The sequence below is a fragment of the Phocoena phocoena genome, chromosome 9, assembly GCF_963924675.1.
Source record: "Phocoena phocoena chromosome 9, mPhoPho1.1, whole genome shotgun sequence".
NCBI lineage: Eukaryota > Metazoa > Chordata > Mammalia > Artiodactyla > Phocoenidae > Phocoena > Phocoena phocoena.
The window spans coordinates 51,551,260-51,572,533 of NC_089227.1; the positions used below are offsets into that span (position 1 = coordinate 51,551,260).

The 21,274-nt window shown below is 37.8% G+C and overlaps 1 protein-coding gene across 6 annotated transcripts in view; it reads right to left on the minus strand.

Annotated features, from left to right (window-relative positions):
• CDK14 (cyclin dependent kinase 14) overlaps positions 1–21,274 on the minus strand; it is a 591,939-nt gene that overhangs the window by 387,583 nt on the left and 183,082 nt on the right. For all 6 annotated transcript variants that reach the window (XM_065884381.1, XM_065884384.1, XM_065884382.1 and 3 more), the window contains one exon: positions 2,968–3,047. In XM_065884381.1, coding sequence (XP_065740453.1) covers positions 2,968–3,047 — 80 coding nt within the window. The remainder of the gene's footprint in view (positions 1–2,967; positions 3,048–21,274) is intronic.

Sequence of the window (21,274 nt, forward strand, 5' to 3'; positions counted from 1 at the left end):
TCTGAAAGTGAAATCAAGAAAACACTCCCATTTACCATTGCAACAAAAAGAATAAAATATCTAGGAATAAACCTACCTAAGGAGACGAAAGACCTGTATGCAGAAAATTATAAGACACTGATGAAAGAAATTAAAGATGATACAAATAGATGGAGAGATATACCATGTTCTTGGATGGGAAGAATCAACATTGTGAAAATGACTCTACTACCCAAAGCAATCTACAGATTCAATGCAATCCCTATCAAACTACCACTGGCATTTTTCACAGAACTAGAACAAAAAATTTCGCAATTTGTATGGAAACACAAAAGACCCCGAATAGCCAAAGCAATCTTGAGAACGAAAAAAGGAGCTGGAGGAATCAGGCTCCCTGACTTCAGACTATATTACAAAGCAACAGTAATCAAGACAGTGTGGTACTGGCACAAAAACAGAAAGATAGATCAGTGGAACAGGATAGAAAGCCCAGAGATAAACCCACGCACATATGGACACCTTATCTTTGATAAAGGAGGCAGGAATGTACAGTGGAGAAAGGACAGCCTCTTCAATAAATGGTGCTGGGAAAACTGGACAGGTACATGTAAAAGTATGAGATTAGATCACTCCCTAACACCATACACAAAAATAAGCTCAAAATGGATTAAAGACCTAAATGTAAGGCCAGAAACTATCAAACTCTTAGAAGAAAACATAGGAAGAACACTCTATGACATAAATCACAGCAAGATCCTTTCTGACCCACCTCCTAGAGTAATGGAAATAAAAGCAAAAATAAACAAATGGGACCTAATGAAACTTCAAAGCTTTTGCACAGCAAAGGAAACCATAACCAAGACCAAAAGACAACCCTCAGAATGGGAGAAAACATTTGCAAATGAAGCAACTGACAAAGGATTAATCTCCAAAATTTACAAGCAGCTCATGCAGCTCAATAACAAAAAAACAAACAACCCCACCCAAAAATGGGCAGAAGACCTAAATAGACATTTCTCCAAAGAAGATATACAGAATGCCAACAAACACATGAAAGAATGCTCAACATCATTAATCATTAGAGAAATGCAAATCAAAACTACAATGAGATATCATCTCACACCAGTCAGAATGGCCATCATCAGAAAATCTAGAAACAATAAATGCTGGAGAGGGTGTGGAGAAAAGGGGACACTCTTGCACTGCTGGTGGGAATGTGAAATGGTTCAGCCACTATGGAGAACAGTATGGAGGTTCCTTAAAAAGCTACAAATAGAATTACCATATGACCCAGCAATCCCACTACTGGGCATATACCCTGAGAAAACCAAAATTCAAAAAGAGTCATGTACCAAAATGTTCATTGCAGCTCTATTTACAATAGCCCGGAGATGGAAACAACCTAAGCGCCCATCATCGGATGAATGGATAAAGATGTGGCACATATACATAATGGAATATTACTCAGCCTTAAAAAGAAATGAAATTGAGCTATTTGTAATGAGATGGATAGACCTAGAGTCTGTCATACAGAGTGAAGTAAGTCAGAAAGAAAAAGACAAATACCGTATGCTAACATATATATATGGAATTTAAGGGGAAAAAATGTCATGAAGAACCTAGGGGTAAGACAGGAATAAAGACGCAGACCTACTGGAGAACGGACTTGAGGATATGGGGAGGGGGAAGGGTGAGTTTTGACAGGGCGAGAGAGAGTCATGGACATATACACACTAACAAACGTAGTAAGGTAGATAGCTGGGGGGAAGCAGCCGCAAGGCACAGGGATATTAGCTCGGTGCTTTGTGACAGCCTGGAAGGGTGGGATGGGGAGAGTGGGAGGGAGGGAGACGCAAGAGGGAAGACATATGGGAACATATGTATATGTATAGCTGATTCACTTTGTTATAAAGCAGAAACTAACACACCATTGTAAAGCAATTATACCCCAATAAAGATGTTTAAAAAATAAAAAAAAAAGAAAAGGAGAATGAAAGGTGAGAAAGTGAAACAGAAAGTAGACTTCTTGGGAGTTCCCTGGTGGCCTAGTGGTTAGAATACCAGGCTTTCACTGCTGTGGTCCAGATTCAATCCCTAGTCAGGGAAACAAATCAGACCAGTGACAGACTACATTTAGTTCATCAATATCTTAACAATACTATTGAAGTAAATCTCTGTTATTTATCTTGCTGTGGATCAGCAGAAAAGTAACTGTGGTTCCTTCAATGCAAAAATAAACTGAAGTCTTATTTCAAGATTTGTACTTTTAAAAATGTAGTAGAGGTGAAGCTATTAATACTAAAATTTCTGAAAGTGAACTGAAAAGATCCCACTAATAAAAGAAGGTATTTCATTCTCTTGAAGTAGAGAAACTATGCAGGAAGTAATAAAGCAAAAGATAGAGCAATTTCATCTCATAAAGATTTTAAATTTATATGTATCAAATAACTGTTAAAAAGACTTTTTAGAAAAATGACAGAATGGAAGAAAATATTACAACATACATGATGCTGATATATAAAGAGCATCTATAAATCAGTAAGAAAAACCAATAGAAAATATATTAAAGAACAGGAACAAAAATCAAGAAAGAAGAAATACAAAAGACTAGTAAGGTAGCATAATCCCCTCATTTTTAAGAACTTTCCTTAAAAGTCATAAATATAGAGTAACTCTAGATTAATATGTGCGTGGAGCTCTGCAAACAAAATCAGACATGTAAGATTCCTCAGTTAGTGACAGTCTCACCATCAATGCACAGCAGTTTTTTTCTCCACACCTGAGTATACAGCAGGATAGTTTTATTTTATTTAACATGAATTGCTATGATCGTAAGAGGTACTGATTTTTAAATTTCAGTTTACACATTCCAATTAGAAATATAACTATGTAATTTAGAAACGCAGCATATTCAGAGGTGCATAATAGTTAAACAGCTATGAGCATCGTGCAAACACAGAAGCAAAGATAACAAGAGAAAATGCCTACCTTCCCTGATAGCTGTGAAAGGTGTACCTTCTTCTTCTTGCAGCCTGATCACCTTCAGGGCTACCAACTTCCCATTTACCCTGGAGAAACAAAACAAAAGATGAGAAGCAAATCCGTGAAAATATGTTCCCGTTATGGTTCTAATTGTCTTCCTTACAATTTATATTTTATGCATTTTTGCACTGAAAATGTCAGAACTCAATTATGCCACCACAACAAGATTAATTTCAGTAAGGCTGGGAATCCTGTATCATCATCATAAATATTCACACTTTAAATATTCACATTTTAAATATTCGCACTTGCATAGTCCAAGATTTAACTGAAGTTTTCTGTGATTTACTCTATGTTCTTTCCAAAATGAAACTAGTGCTTAACAAAAACACCATGTTCGATCAATTATTCACAGATTAATTAAAACTCAAGTCATCAAAATAACACTCTCCCTTTGTTTCTCCAATAGCGCCTCTGTTTCTTTTGCTGAAATGTCTTTATCTTCAGTCTTAAGTTGAAGTCATTCAATCCCCAAGGACGGAAACCTGACACTCAGTCTTCTTCCTTCTCTCTTCCCTCTTCTTTCTCTGTCTGTCTCTGTCTCTCTCTCAACATCACCCATTCCTCCCTTTTTCACTATTTTTTTTTTACTAGAGCCTCCTAAAATTACATTAGTCTGATTGTGTTTTATAATGCAGTATATCATCAAAATAAAAGTTAAGAATATTTTACTATTACAGAAGACCTATCCAAAGCAGATGTTTCTTCTAGACACATTCCAAATGTGTATCAGCTCAGCTCTAATTAAAAGTAAGATTACGCTAGGCAGATAACTTTTTATCCAATCTACTCTGTTAATAAAATAAAGACATGATTATCTATGTTGGTCTTCTAGTTGACTGCTCTACTTTCTACCTTGACTAGGCTTACCAACATACTTCCTTAATTAAAATAAGTAAAAGAAACACAAAGCATTTAATGAAAAGTAAATCTCCCCGCCACACCCAGTTCCCACCCTCTGAGGTCACCACTTACCTGAGAGAGGTAACTTAGCTTAACATATATACTTAACACACACACACACACAAATGGTAATATGGCATACAGGGTACAGTGTATATTATTTTTATCACTCGATATACTTTGGTGACTTCCTCATAAATTCATAGAAAATTGTCTCTTGCTTTTGAAAGACCACAGGGTGTTCCTTTGTATGAGTGTAGTATCCTTAATTTAACGCCAGTCCTCTAGTGATAGGCATTTAGCAGGTTCCCAATTTTTGGCCATAAAACAATGATATAATAAATATTCTTGGACATAATTTCATCCATGTAAAAATACATCTGTAAGACAAATTCCTAAAAGTAAAATGTGGATGGACCTAGAGTCTGTCATACAGAGTGAAGTAAGTCAGAAAGAGAAAAACAAATATCGTATGCTAACACATATATATGGAATCTAAAAACAAACAAACAAAAAGGTCACGAAGAACCTAGGGGCAGGACAGGAATAAAGACGCAGACCTACTAGAGAATGGACTTGAGGACATGAGGAGGGGGAAGGGTAAGCTGGGACGAAGTGAGAGAGTAGCATGTACATATATACACTACCAAATATAAAATAGATAGCTAGTGGAAAGCAGCCGCATAGCACAGGGAGATCAGCTCAGTGCTTTGTGACCACCTAGAGGGGTGGGATAGGGAGGGTGGGAGGGAGGGAGACACAAGAAGAAAGAGATATGGGGATATATGTATATGTATAGCTGATTCACTTTGTTACAAAGTAGAAACTAACACACCATTGTAAAGCAATTATACTCCAATAAAGATGTTCGGGGGCGGGGGGGGGCGGGGGGGGGGAAACAAAGTAGGGTGTGGACAGCCAAAAAAAAAAAAAAGTGTATTTCTAAATTCTAACTCTGATGACACTGAGAAATTATCCTACGTATAGGTTGTACCAATTTATACAACCTATAGAAAATAGGAGCTCCTGTTTCCCCTTTACCAGTATATACTATGTTATCAACCATTGATTTTGCCAATCTGATAGGTGAAAAATGGTTTCTTACTGCAATTTAAATTGCAACCAAAAATCTTTAGAGGCTACGGAATCAGCAAAGGAGAGCTCGTGTGGCCCAGAGAATCCAGTGCCTGAGTCTGAAATAAAGAATTTGAATGTCTCTTTGTAAAGAACTGCAACCAATTGGTCTGTTTTCGAAAAAAACAAACAACTGCCACAGGCACAAAGGTCAAGGGAATCATCACAGCCCAACCATCCTACTGGCATCCCTCATCAAACGGATTGTTGAAATACATTATTGGTTACAGTAGTCAAAGGACATCCAGTTATAACGCTCCACAATGTGCTGTCTCCTCAAGGCTAGGAGTCATGTTTATTTTCCCTTGTGTCTCTCAGCTGGGAGGACAGGCCTGCCGCTTTTCTGCTCTGCAACTCTCCTCTCCTGAGTACATCACCTTGATTTTCTTCTAATCCTGATTATGCTCTAGGTACCCAGGTGCAAGCAAAAAATTAATATTCACATGGGGTTCAACTGGTGAGTGTGACTTGTGCTGGCCATTTTGCCCTTTATGACTAAAGGAGGCCTCTGGCAGGGCTTGGGGCTGGGATGCAGTCAGTACTCACATCTGCACAGATTTTCTCAGCCCAGCTGAGCTCGTCACTGGCTCCCTGAGGAGGCAGGAACTGATTCCAGGAACTGCTTGGAATTTTGCCTTCATTTATCGATATTCTCCCCTCACCCATAAAAAACACATACAAACTTCTTCCCACAAAGCTTTTCCCTTTCTCTTGAGATCGCTGGCTTGCATATACCGTGAACTGAATTCTAGAATACAGGGAATTTGTGATTTTGGAAGGCTATCTGCTTAAAACACACTCTGAGACCATGAAGCTATGAGTCTCCTGTAATACACTGAAAGAAGAGCCTTTAATTGAACCAGCACTCATGCTTTAAATGCAACTAGAGAAGGAACACCTTTAAGCAATCTCACAGGCTAGTGTGCATTATTTTTGTGGCGAAAAAAATTCTGAACATATTTACTATGATAAACTGCATAAAAGAATAAGATCCAAGTTAATGGGATCCTGATTCTGAAGCACAACTCTCCATGAGTTAAAACCTCCAACTATCAATTTCTTATAGTTACGATAATCACAGCAGTTAAAGACATTTAGATTTTATGTATTATATCATATGAAACTTAAAAATTCCTTAAAATTTATACTAGATTATTAGCTCCAGGAGAATACAGAAAAGGAACTCTTCTTCTGTTTTGTTAACTGTTACATGCCCAGTGCCTAAAACTGTCTGGCACAGAGTAGACTCTCAAAATACTTTTTTTTTTTTTTTTTTTTTTTTGCGGTACGCGGGCCTCTCACTGTTGTGGCCTCTACTGTTGCGGAGCACAGGCTCCGGACGCACAGGCTCAGTGGCCATGGCTCACGGGCCTAGCCGCTCCGTGGTATGTGGGATCTTCCCGGACCAGGGCACGAACCCGTGTCCCCTGCATCGGCAAGCGGACTCTCAACCACTGCGCCACCAGGGAAGCCCTCAAAATACTTTATTGACTGGATATTAATAATGTTAATATACTGATATTTCTTTCCTCATACCTATAAATATCTCAAGAATTCAGTATAAAATTATTTTCAATAATTTCAAAAATATATAAAAAGATTTCAATACCTTCTTTCATGTTTGTTTTCTTTTTTCAAATTAAAGGTTCAGTCTCTTTGTTTTTGATGATGCATGAAGATATAGAAAGTTTTCATTTCCTTAAGATTTTAGAATTTATAGAATGCTTTGTTAATTAACCTTTTTCACCCAACAGACATGTTTCAGAACCCTCACTATCTGTAATAATCTGAGCCCAGACTAGTAACCAGTATTTCCCTCTTCTCCAACTGCTTCATTGGTTTCCCATTAAGAACCATATTGATTATCAAATAGCCTCTAACCTAAGAGTCATTGTGACTCTCTCTTTTCTTAATTAGTTTTTCTCTACATGTCTAGACACTCACCAACCACTGAATCCCTCAGTTCTAAAGTCTAGAAAAAACATAAGTCACTGGTTCCACTTTTGGAAAAGGTACCTTTTGAAAAAATAACATTACACATTTTCTAATATTCTACCTTTGGGGCATATTTTTTTAACTTTAGTACCGACTGAAACACTTGAAATTCTAAGTGACGAACTCTAACAAAATGTCATTGTTTTAGAGATATCAAAAGAAGATACCTATTATTCTATGAAAAACAAAATAAACATGGTATCTAATAATTACCTTGTATGGTTTAAACTATTTTATTAAGTATTCAAAACACATACTTCAAACATTGAATTTCTTTAGAATAATTACAAAATTCAAATTGAATCAATAAATTAGAGCTGTTTACAGGAAAACACTGAAGATTTCTCTTTAACAAGTTTTATTAATTAAATCAAAGGCTAATGAATAGAAGGTAATCAAGGCTTGATTGGCAAATGGAAACATTAATTCAGGTAAATAATATAGCAAAAAAAAATGCTTTCAATTGTGTTAATATCACCACAGAACTTTCTATTGGAGATATTGCCAGGTTTGTGTCTAGTTATTCTAAGCTATCTAGGGAGCTGTTTTAATTTCAGAGATTCTTTACTATTTTCTAATTCTTCCAACCACTGTCTTTCCCAGCGTGTCCTCACTGTGAAGCTCACTTCAGGCCCAAGGACAAGTGACACTGCTTTAGTCCGCATGTCACACAGGAACAGCTGTCAACTGCATCAGGAGGAAAAGCCAGGGGAACGTCCGAGCACAGAGCTATCCACTCACAGACATGGAGAGGCTGGCTGTCCTGGCAAAGCCACACTAGAGTGGATCCAGCTTTCAAACCGGTCCTAACCACAGATCCAAATCTCTGCCAACTTCAGAAATTCTGTCCACAAATCTATGTGCCCTAAGTTTGTAAATAATAAAATGATCTTGTGTGGATTACGCACGATCGAGAAGTTTTGAATAAGGAGCACAGCCTATTCAGTTTTTCATGCATTTGTTACTTTAACATTTTGTGAACCCTATAAAGGAAAACTCCCCACTTAGGCTAAACTTGCCTGGCTCAAAAGACGATGCACAAAGAGAATTTCCTTACAGACAGTCCTCAAAGGAAAGCCTAAAGGTTTTCTATCACATTAGTTACCTCAAATTCATAAGATAACTTAGTACAATAAAACAAAATAACAAATATTATCTAGGTTGTCTTTGAAGATAGTGTTCATGTGCTTACACCTAGAAGAAATTATGTGTAGAGGACATAAAGGAAATTAAGGCAATACACCTAAAAGAAATTTAATATACTCTGGTAAATTTAATATATTCTGCCTCTCTCTTCCATTATGATTTTGTCTCAAGAGAAACTGCTATGGAAAACAATACTGCGTGCAGGGAGATACAATGCTTTTGTTTCCTTACTGTATTGGTTTCGAAGCAATACAAGGAAATGTAGTTACTACTGAGGGATTGACAATGGCAAGGCGGAGTACATCAAGGACAATATTTTGAGCTGAACTTATAAATTTTTGGCAAAGTCATTAAAAACATTTTAAAGGTTTTCCCATTAGTGCTTCTTTTATTAATTCCCTCTTAGGACACTGTTGGAACGCTGACTATACTGTCTCACATACACACTTCAAAAATTAAAAACAACTAAATATTCATGGCCTTGCTATTTCCACCTAAATTCAATTTATATTCAGGTATAAATGAGAAATCATCTCAATACTATTTAACCTTTGATATTCTGAAATATTCTAAAAGTGTTATCTACAATACTTTATTCTGGAAAAGTAAATTTAGAATTTCAAGGTAAGTTGTCAGTAATCACACCTCACCCTAATTCTTTTTTTTTTTTTTTTTTTTTTTTTTGCGGTACGCGGGTCTCTCACTGTTGTGGCCTCTCCTGTTGTGGAGCACAGGCTCCGGACGCGCAGGCTCAGCGGCCATGGCTCACGGGCCCAGCCACTCCACGGCATGTGGGATCTTCCTGGACCAGGGCACGAACCTGCGTCCCCTGCATCGGCAGGCGGACTCTCAGCCACTGCGCCACCAGGGAAGCCCTCACCCTAATCTTTATCAAAATAATGCAGAGAGAAGAGGAAAAAGACTAATGCCATTTCTGTTAAATTAATTTCTTTTAAAAAAATCCAAAGATTTATACGAGAATAGCACAATGGCTACTTATTAGGATGTGATTAATAATGCAAAAAGTCTAATGATTTAATGTACTGAGAAAAAGGGTGTGCTCAACCAACAATTATTATGAGTTTGTACATTTGACACAATATTGATAATGATGTTTTATTAAATGTAAAACCTCATAATACTTTGAAACATAAAATTAGAGGAATATATATTATTCATGGGAGAAAATAAAATAATTACATTTCAATAATTTTAAACTTGTACCTTTCCAAAAATAAAATCTGTCAATAAAGGATTTGAGAGTCTTATTACCTTAAAAAGTAGAAGCAACTTCAGTGATCATTCAAGCTCCTGAACAGACAAAAAAATCCTGACTGGCTTGATTGTCTTTGTCCTCCCACTCCCTGGAGCAAAGTAGCTCCTCAAAAGACTTTGGTGGAACTCAACCCCTCTAAAATACCCAAATTACTTAGTCCTTTTTTATGCTGAGCCAAAATTTGCTTCCTGTAACTTCTATTCTCTGATTCCAGGTCTGAGTCCACCAAGACTAAACTAAATGCTCTTCCACAAGACAGCCCTGCCCTTAATTAAGTTTTAATATCCTGCCTCCTAGTCAACAAATACTAATTGAGAGACTGTGATTTTGTGCTTGGGATAAAGAATAAAACAACCCAGACATGGTCCCTGCACTTAAGTCTCACCGAGGAGACAGACGTAAAACATGTAACTACAAAGACGGCTGACATACACCAAAGGGAGACAGAAGGTGCTCGCTCTTCAAACAGGGGACAATTTAAGCATCACTAAACTAATACCTGTGATTGAAAGGAATTAAATATGTTTAAATCAATAAGTTTATAAGCAGACTTTAAAAGAAATTCATGAGTCACATTTGGAGAGTACTACGGAACCATCTCATTAGTTTAAAAACTGTTAAAGAGAATATATCAAGCATTTACCTTCCCTTTTCATATACTTTCGCATACACTGTACCTCAGTGTAAACAGACAGTTCATAAGTGAAGTTTCTCTGCATAGATGCACTGCATGTAACAAATGAAGAGGTAATGACAGAATTTGAATATCACCATTAATGGTTACTAAAGTCACAAAAAGAAGCTACCAGATATTATGTGCCCCCTGATGGAAGCATTCATCCCTCTCAATGGAATCAATCCAACTGGAATCTGACCACATCCAAATCTAACTACTTACTTCAAGGAGATAAGGGAACAAGTTAAATAACACCATTGGGATATAATCAGAAAACTCCGGACTACAGGAAACCATAGGGAAATGAACCTGTTTCTTCAAGAAATGAATTTCAAGAAAAAAAGGAGGGGAGAACCCATAGATTAAAAGAGAGAGATGAACTAATGGCAATTAATTGCAATGTATGAACCCGATTTTATCTTGATTCCAGCAAAGTTTATTTTAACACTGACTATATATTCGATGATAAAGAAATCGTTAAATTTTTTACATGTGATCATGGTTCAGTGTTTTAAAATAGAGGCCTTATCTATTAAAGAAAAAAATATAAAATGAAATAATATGATGTTTGGGGTTTGTTTCAAAATAATTGGAAGGAATGAATACAGATGAAACAAGATTAGACACAGGTTGTCAGTGTTGGAAACTGATGGGGGTTTATCAAAACTCCGTAAGAAGTTCTTTAAAAATTAAAAAACATACCCAATACAAGTTGGGATAAATGCAATGAAGGAATATCACAGCATGCCGTAAAAAAGATAAAGAACCTATTTTAATGATACTAATGAACTTATTTACAAAATAGAAATAGACTCACAGACACAGAAAACAAACTTATGGTTACCAAAGGGGAAGCGGGGGTGGACAGGGATAAATTAGGAGTTTGGCATTAACATATACACACTACTATGTATAAAATAGGTAACCAACAAGGACCTACTGTATAACACAGGGAACTATATTCAATATCTTATAATAACCTATAATGGAAAAGAATCTGAAAAAGAATATATATACGTGTGTACAACTGAATATCTTTGCTGTACACCTGAAACATTGTAAGTCAACTATACTTCAATAAAAAAAAAAAGAACCTATTTTAGATTAGACAGGGAAGGATTCTCTGAAAATGTGACATTTAAGCTGAAACAAGAAATATAGAAGAGTAAGCAAAGAACATTCCAGGCAGATGGAACAACCTGTACAAAAGCCAAGGGGCAGAGAACACCATGTGTTAAACAAAGCTATAAGAAAGAAAGAGTGGCTGGAGCTTGTTGGCCGGCAGGGGGTAGGGGAGGGGGACGTGCAGAGAGGGACAAGAGAGCCAGATCATGCAGGCCCTTAAGGGCCACAGAAAGGACTGATTTAAAAAAAATCACCGGGAAATCTTAAGAAAGGGGATATGATTAAATTGTGTGTCTGCAGCTCCCTCACTATCGTGTAGAGAACAGCCTGAAGGAGCACAATAGTGGGAGTAGGGAGGGCGGTCAGGCAGCTACTACAGTGGTCCAGGGGAAAGATGGTGGTCACAAAGTACCAGGGTATTGGTAAGAGCAATGGGGAAAAGGAAAACAATATTCTGAAGACAGAATCAAGAGACTGTTAGGATAAACTGAATTGGGCATAGGGCAAGTGGTAAAGGATGACTCCAAATGTCCTGACTTTAGTTTCTGTGTGGATGGAGGCACGTGTACTGACTCAAGGGAAACTAAAGAAGAAGAGATTTAGACAGAGAATCAAGAGTCCTATTTGGGAGGATCTTAGTCTAGACATAGAAGTTTAGGCTAGACATAAAAACTTGTGAGTCATTTGGAGGACTTCAAGGGAAGCAGTAACTTCAAGAGAGAGCCAATTTTCTGTTAAAGCAGAAGTAAACACTCAGAAGAAAGTCGAACACACGTAAGCATTTGTAAATCAGAAAACAGTATTCTAGATCTAGAGCTAGACAACATAAAAAGAGCCTGAAGGACATGAGGAAGGGACAGAGTAGGAGATATAGTGCAAATACACAGGTGAGGTCTGAAAGATAATAAACCATCAGGGCGTTTTATACCATGCCTGTGGTAAACAGTGGTGTGAGGCAGGGGAGATTCCATCCTGACAGCCTCTTGGAAGCAGGTAGAGTAGGGACTACTGTTTTGGCTGCCCTCTGCGTGCATCAGGCAAGGCCTGGAGCTGGCACCAGCCTCTGTGGCTGCACAGAAACCAAGGTACAGGTTCTCACCCCCGACTACATTTTTAAATCAACTGGAAAACTTTAAAACATACCCATGCCTGGCTCCACCCCTGATTTAGTTGGTGCAGTGTGGGGTCCTAGCATCCATATTTTTTAAAAACATCCTGGGTGACTGTAAAGTGTAACCAGGGTTGGGAACCACTGTGTTAAGTAAGCCTTCAGGTTCCGACATCACGTGCTCGTTGTCTTTCTTCCTTTGTCTGGTCTCTCCAACACTGAAGTCTCCTTTTTCTCGGTAAACGTTCAAATTTTTTCAACTATTTTGAGCGCCCTCACAGTCCTAGTTGCAAGCCTTTGGTAAGTTGGGGCTGATTAACCCCTTGTAAAATGTGCTTGCCAAGGTGTACACACTACCAGATGTGGTCTGATAAGTGCTGAGTGGACTGGGAGACTACCCCGCCCCATTCCAGAAACTCGACTGGTACTCATTTGGCCTCAGCATGTATTCGCCTGTGATCAGCACAAAACACTATTAACTCATGGATCTTGCCAACAATTAAAATCCCTGAGTTTTCTTCATGGGCCCCACAATCACACCATCTCTAACATGACCTAGGCCTAATAATTCACTTTTTAAACATAATTTCAGGAATTTGATTTATTCCTAATAAGACTCCAACTTGTCAGCAGCAACCAACTGCTCAAACCTCTCCTGTCTAAATTCTAATCTTGTTTTTGACAAGCACTGGCTGCTCATCCTTCTGTGTGTCCTTCTCTGAGGTAGAATAGAAACACTGAACACGATGAGGTCCAGGGCAGTGCTCTTGGACACCACACTCTTGACACATACCCCATCCACCTCTGGGGGACGTGGCTTCATTGACTGTCTTCTCTTTCTCTCTCTTTTCCCCCCTCCCTCCTTCCCTTTTCACTTTCAAACTCTCTAATCCAGCCCTTCCTCTCCATGGCCCTCTGTCCCAAACCACTGCACTGACCTTCTGCCTCTACCATTGGACTGTGCTGGAAAATCTGCATCTGGCACACAGTTAGGGCTCCATGGTGAACAAATGAGTCAACCCTTTACCATGTAACAGAGGTACTAGAAACCCTACCACTCTTACCAACCTGTTTTAAATCCACCGCCAGAAACAGCATATCACTCAACTGTCTATGGCTCTCTTACCTACCAGAACATAATCAGAACATTTACCCATGTTTGAAAAACAAGCAGATACCCAGCATCTACAGTGTTCCAGTCCACTAGCTTAACAATCTCATCAGAAAGAGGAATTAAGGTTATTTAGGTATGACATAATTTTTTTATGAACTCCTACATCATTATTTTTCTTCCTATTTTGATTTACTCAGAAATAATCTGAGTGATAATCTGTCCTAAAATTTTCCACTGGAGGAGGGGAAATGAGAAAGGCATGCAGGGAGGAAGCCACACCATTTCCATCTTCTTCTGTGAACATTTGGACATCTCAAGGCTGCTAATGTCTCTACAATTTTTCATAGTTCCTCAAAGATGACTAACAATTATGGGACAATCTCAACTCCCAAATTCTTTAAAAGTTTGTGAAACAGTCGTCTCAGGTCTTAAATCAGAACTCCTTAGAAAAACATAGTACTGTCAGACTTCCTAAGACATTTGATAATTTAATTCACTCCTATGTTTGCTTTGCACTTCAGTGCTTAAAGCAAACTCTCCTTGGTAGCAATGATGTAAGCAAAACAGAAGGTAATTTGTACTTGTTTTTACCCCAATAGCATCTTTTGTGTGTAAACTTCAACCTAAGCTTTTCCTGAGTTACTGATGCTTCCTCTCCTTCCCTCACTCAGCTGGATTGTACTGTGGTTATCTGGTCCGATATTTGTTTGCATTTGAGAGACTTTTATCATCCATGTTCATACATTAACCTTCCAGAGTTTTAGGGCAAGGGGTTGTACACATCTCGATATTCTTCTGGAATACCTCCAGTTACAAGGAACCATTCTGGGAAGAGCAAAAAGTCACATGCATACAGCCCTTGAGGAGATTACCAGCCAAAGAAGAAATAAGATAGTATCAGACAACTAAAATGCATAATAAACAAAGGTAAGTTTCTTTAAAAAAAAAAAAAAGATAAGCAAAGTTATCAAAGACAAAGAATGTAAGAATTGTTAACTTATCAAGAAAAGGCAGGAAGCATGGAAAAGATGCCCAGGACATCCATAGATGTGAAGGTGGTTGGTTATACTACCCCTAAAATTACTAGAAAAGAGCCATATTTATTTGATGAGATGGGAGGGTTTCATAAAAAGTAAGTAGGGCTTCCCTGCTGGCGCAGTGGTTGAGAGTCTGCCTGCCGATACAGGGGACACGGGTTCATGCCCCGGTCCGAGAAGATCCCACATGCCACAGAGTGGCTGGGCCCGTGAGCCATGGCCGCTGAGCCTGCGCGTCCGGAGCCTGTGCTCCGCTACGGGAGAGGCCACAACAGTGAGAGGCCCGCGTACCACAAAAAAAAAAAAGTAAGTAAAATGTAGTTTATTATGAGAAGTTTTTATAGATTGATTTTTCACACATAGTGAGATTTGAAGCTTCCTGTATTAGTTAGTTCTATAAGTTTTCAGCTGTAACATACAACAATTCATATCCCTAAATATACATCTCTATACACTCATATGCACTGAAAACTAGGAATTAAGGGACAGTGTGAAGGTAAAGAAAAAGAAGAAGTAGGAGAGTTTTTTTTGTGTTGTTTTTCTCTAGTCCCGTTTTCAAGCACACTTGTGTGGGGAAACATATTACTGAGGTCTTTGGAAAGGCTGCATTTTATATTTCTAGAGAAATCAAATGTTCTACTTCTGAGGTCAAGTTGCCACTTCAAATAGATTTTTACCTTCAGTAGCTTCTTTTTCCCATAGAAAATGCTTCAAACAAGCAGACAAGAAATGGATATACTTCTTGATGATATTATCATTTTTCCCTATCCTGGATTACCTATTATCTTCTGGGTAATTCTTACATGCTATATCTTATACTACATCCAAAAATAAAAATAATTCACAATTCTCTTTTTTAAAAGTCTAACTACAGCACCACAATCACAGTGAGTCATTACATGAGCTGGGACTAAAGAAAAGAGGATGAAGTCCGATGCTCAACCTTACAGCATTTCAAGCTTCCTGGTTCAAAGGTACGTTTAAAGCATGATGTTCCCATTTCTCTAGCAGAGCTGTAAATGTTCCCCTTCCTCTAGTAGAGACATACATATTCAGCATCATGAGAGAGAGGTCAAGCTTCCACTCTCAGGAAAAAAGCATCTCCAAATAAGTTAATTGAGATGCACCAAAAAGCATGTCACTGGTTCACCAAGAGACTTTGAAGAGTCCCCAAATACTCACTGCCAAGTAATGTTAACCACACAGATCTTGCATTTTCCATTCAAACACAGCCTCACAAAGTCAAGTGAAGTTTGGAACAGCAGGATAAAACAAAGCAGCCCAGGAGAGCCATTAAGGTAGGGGTATTCAGAGTTCAAACCATTCTCAACCCATTCTCCCATTCTAATAAAGATGCACGCAGGCACGCACGCACGCACACACCCCACACACACACACCCCCCACACACCTCCAGTTTATGTTACAAACAGGACAGCAAGCTACCGTTTTCTTTTTTCATTTGGCTGCAATGGCCCATGAAGAATCAACAAAGAAAATTATTATAAATACACAGCAGCTTGGTTAAAGGACTAGGGGACTTATATCAAGTCAAAAGGATTATGAGCAACTTTAATTTGCTCCAATTAAAATATATTACTTTCGTAATTATAGAAAATATGTCATTGTTAAATACCTTTTAAATGAAACTTTAAGATAATATCAAGCAAAGCCAAATGTATCTAGTTTGATTTGTCTTTTATGACAAAAAGGATTGGAGAAAAATGCTATAGCATCATGAATTACCTAAAAGACTGTACTCCAAAAATAAAAGTGACACACTAAGGTGGACTGCTTTATATGCAAGCAGAGTGTGAAACTAAAAAATGATTCGATTAACTATAAAGTTGAAAGCAATCGACCTACACATGTTGAAGAGCAGGGTTTATATTAACTCATATATAAGTAAAGAGCTGATTACATAAAGACCTTTATAAAAATCATATATAATTGGTATGATAAGATCTATGCTAGTATTACTTCCAAACCCTAGCAATAGAGCCAGAGTACAAATTAGTCAGTCTGATTTGGAGTAAGATGACTTTATACACAGTCAATAAGTTTAAGATCAAGACAGTTGTCTTTAATTCAAAACTAGCACTCATGTTAAATAACCCTATTGTTAAAGCACCTATAGTGTGGCAGGCCTTCAACAAGGACTTTATTTACACTAATGTGATCACTACAGCACCTCTGTGTGGTAGATACTATGGCTATCTCCACTTTATGAAGAATCTGAGGCACAGTTCTAAATCACACAGCTAGAAGCAGTAGATCCACAGTTTGGTCCTAGGAGACTGGGCTTCACAGCCATACTCATAAATTCTCTGTGGAGTAGCAATAATTAAAGCGTGAACCACAGAAGAAAGGTGTGTGGTTCACACCCTCCTATTTCCCCTTCACTCAAAAGAGGCACTCTGCTTATACCAGACACTTGTGATCAAATTACTTACCCTCAAAGCTATGTCATTCTTCTTTGCGTTTTCTAATAATGTTTTATAAAACTCAAAATAAATCAATATATTTTAGAATGGCATTAATAAATCTTACCCTAATTATAAAAGTAATGCATGCTTATGGCAGAATAGTTGGGAAATGCAGGAAAAAAATTATTTTAAAGAAAGTTTTTTATTTTTATTTATTTATTTATTTATTTATTTATGGCTGCATTGGGTCTTTGTTGCTGTGCACTGGCTCTCTCTAGTTGCAGCGAGTGGAGGCTACTCTTTGTTGCGGAGCACAGGTTTCTCATTGCACTGGCTTCTCTTGCTGTGGTGCACCGGCTCTAGGCGTGCGGGCTTCGGTAGTTGTAGCACACAGGCTCAGTAGCTGTGCCTTGTGGGCTCTAGAGCGCAGGCTCAGTAGTTGTGGCTCATGGGCTTAGCTGCTCTGCGGCATGTGGGATCTTCCCAGACCAGGGATCAAACCCATGTCCCCTGCCGTGGCAGGCGGATTTGTAACCACTGTGCCACCAGGGAAGTCCCAGAAAAATTTTTACATCAACAATAATCCTACTATTCAGTGATAAATTCTTCAACATATGTATGTATCTTCTAGACTTTTTTTCCTGTGTGTAGATTTTTATAAATGGTATCCTACCATATTTGGTCATCTACTTTTTTGTTATGGTTTAATAATATATCTTTTTACTGGATGGGCTGAGAAAAGAACCCAGGAAGCCTCAAATTCAAACAAGCTCACACTTTCCTTTTAAGGAAAATGGCCCCAGGACTTCTTTATTTCATAAAATCTCATGACTCTTGTATTTTGATTTATTGGTGAAAGCAACCCTGCTAGCCAAGCAATAGAGGCCTGAATGTGGAGACAGTAAATGGGGCTGACAGCCACAGGGGGGCAGAGGTGGGGTGGCTAGCAGGGCCTATGGGGCACAGGTTCTCTGAGTCGCCCTGGCCGAGTCTTCTGGGAGTGCTGCAACCCAGTGACAGGAAACAATCACTCAAATCATCTCCAGGATAGACACTCTAGCAGATTTTACTCTATGAACCCAGATATATAACCTTACACTCAGAAAAACTGAAACCCATGATAATCAAATGTATAGCTGAAGAAAGAACTTCATATGTCCTGACTACAAATCTCTACTCCCAAGGGCCATATGTCAAAGTCTCTTCTCACACTTAAAGGGCCTGATGAGAGCATTCCTAAACATTTTCCCCAATCATTACATAGTTAACGTTTGTTAAGCATCTATTAATAGCACTGTAACAGGTGCTGAAGAGTAAGTTATATACATACGAAAATATGTTACATACATATGAGGTAAAGGAGATATCAAGCAAGGCAGTAGCTGAATTAGGAAAAAGAAGAAAAAAAATATTCTGACATTTGTTAAAAACAGTAAGATTTTATTCAAGACTACTGCAACAGTGGAGACAGATATAGGGCTCAACTCTGAATACCACAAGAACAAGTGGGGATTTATAGCCAAGTAGCAGGTTAGGGGATCATTGGTGGATGGAAAATTACTAAGAAGAGACATCACAGGTAGGGGATTCTTGCTAAACTCACCTAACAAGATTCCTGCTGCATACAGGCCAGAGCCATCAGATATCAAGGATGGGGGGATTTTCTCTAAATTGACTTAGCAGGATTCTTGCTAAAACTGGGTTATGCAAGCCTGGCAAGGACAGGGGTGGAGGGGTGGGGGTGAGGCAAAGTCAGGGCCTAGTCAAGAAGCGGGCTTAGAGGAGTATAACTGAAGTTTATTCAAAGAGAGTATCTTGTCAGAAGCCAGGAAAGTTTCATAATATGAGTGGGACTTGAAGATGGGATAGGATGTGGACACGTAGAAAGGGGAGGCAAGCTAGTTACATAGAGGGATCTATCATAAACAGAGATGCAGAAGGGGTGGGGACAGGCACATTTAAAGTACAGAGAGTAGAAATTAGGGAAGCAGTAGGACATAAGGAAAGAAAAGTAGACTCGAGAGGGATTTTGATGCCAGGTCCACTACAAAATTGATCCAATAAAGTAATTAGATATTTGATCTTGTTAGACACCAATATTTTCATTACCTGCCTACATTTTTTTTAGGGTAGAGCTTTGAATGAAGCAAAAGCTAATATGTCAACAACGTTCTTCTGAAGCTAAACATACATTTTTATTCCTAACCAACAAAGGTAAATTAACCGAGCTTATAAGTCTACTAACTATAGCTCCATGATATAAGCAGATTAAAGCAGACTATAAAGTGAATATATTTATAAATTAAAACATACTAAAAATTAATAAATTTCCAGGATTTACATATTATAGTTACATATACATATATAACTATAAAATATTTGGTGGCAAATCTTTACTGTAATGACAAAGAAAGCTGAATACACAACTTGTTAAATCCAATTATGCTACTTCCAGGGCTTTCCAAGCAATAACATGTGTGTTTAACACATCAAACAGGACATTAGCACCCTTTTTTCTACAGAGCAATTTGTTTTGCTAGGTTTAGGGGTACAAAGTAAGGAAAACTGACAAGGTCTTAAAAGGCTATTCAGTAATGCTAAGGCTCGGCCACCAAATCTAGTTCCAAGAAATCTAATTTCTACTCAGTGAGATGACATAATTTAGCCATTTTGGGGAGAAACCATGTTTCATGGCTTTCATGGAGTCTGGCTTCAATAACTGCACGCATGAATGAATGAAGTCAACTATCTCAAACAAGGACTAAACAAGTAACAGCTAGAGATAGGACAGATTACATCAGCTCTCCCTGATAGAACAATTTCTGGAACTACTAAGAAATCCCCAAACTCAGCTCTCCTAAATGTCTCTCCTTTGTGTTATCAATCTTCTCAGTCCTTATAGAAAGCCATCTGAAATGATTTTCATTTAACATCAAGGTGAGTGTTAGAGGGTAAAGTCCCTGACTTCAGGGGAAACATACACTCAAAAGCAATTAAATATTTGCTGGGTTTTCACCTAAAATGAGGGATGAACGCAACTGCCATGACTCTTTTCCAACTGAAGCAGATGGGAAATCATCAGTAGTCATCCAATTGAAGAACTCTTCCATAACAGCACCTTATTTACAAATCCTAGCCCAGAACACAAAAGAAACTTTACCTAGTGTAACATGTTACCTTAAAATGAGTTTAAAAAACAGTATGTCTGTAAATTGGGTAAATTAAATACATACACCTAAATCCTCCTGTCAAAGAGCTGCAGATATTTGTTCACTTGTAACTATCATTTTCCTCTTTTCTAAGATTTATATTCTTTTCTTGTTTAAAAAAATAGAATGTAGCTATATAAAAAAATGCAAGTAAAATGGACCCTAGAAAACTAATGTCCTGTGTCCATGGTAGATAAACAACTTGGTCTGGTTATAACCCATAGGATTGCCTTTCCTTTTTTCTTTGTTTTTAAATACTCAAATATTTAAAGAAAATTTTTTCTTCTTTTTAACCATGATCTTAAAAATCCAGACCACTCATTAGTCAGCTGGACTCAGTTTATGAACTTCAGAAAGTGAGAGAACATAATTAATCATGTATCAGGTAAGCATTCAATCATTATGCTCATAGCTTACTCATTTTGAGTGACTAAGGAGAAAATATGACCAAATTATATGAGACTTGAAAAAACAGGGAGATTTACTCATTTTGGATATAAGGAATGACTCCAACTCTGAAGTACAATAAGAAAGTGACAGATGAGAAATGGAGACATCCAAGTTTTCAGCACAGCACGTTACTGCTCAGGGGTATAAACTTACACCCATCTTTCAACCTGTCAACTCAACTTTCTCCATCTTTCAAAGACAATCTCTGCTACCTCTTTGTATTTTCTTTTTCATATATACACACATATATGAATATGTGTATATTCATATGCTATGTGAATATATATAATACAAGGGAAAGGTTGTGAAAAGTAGAAAGGGAAATAAAACTATACAGGCTGATTATTAAGTAGCTACCGACATTGTCTCTACAGAGAAATCTGGCCATGTCAGCTTCAATAATTGCATTTGTGATGAACATCATCCACATAACCATACTTATTAGACAAAATAACCTTAACTACAGTTGTTCTCTCCAGGTCTTATTAATTAAACAAGCCTTTTATAACAGATGGGTCAACGGTAAATTAGCTCAGGTCATGTCAACCATCACAAAAATCATTTAAAATTAATGAAGTCATCTGAAAGTTTGTGTGAGTAAATACATACAAACAATATAAAGGAACCTGCTTAGACACAAATCCATAAGGAAGTGA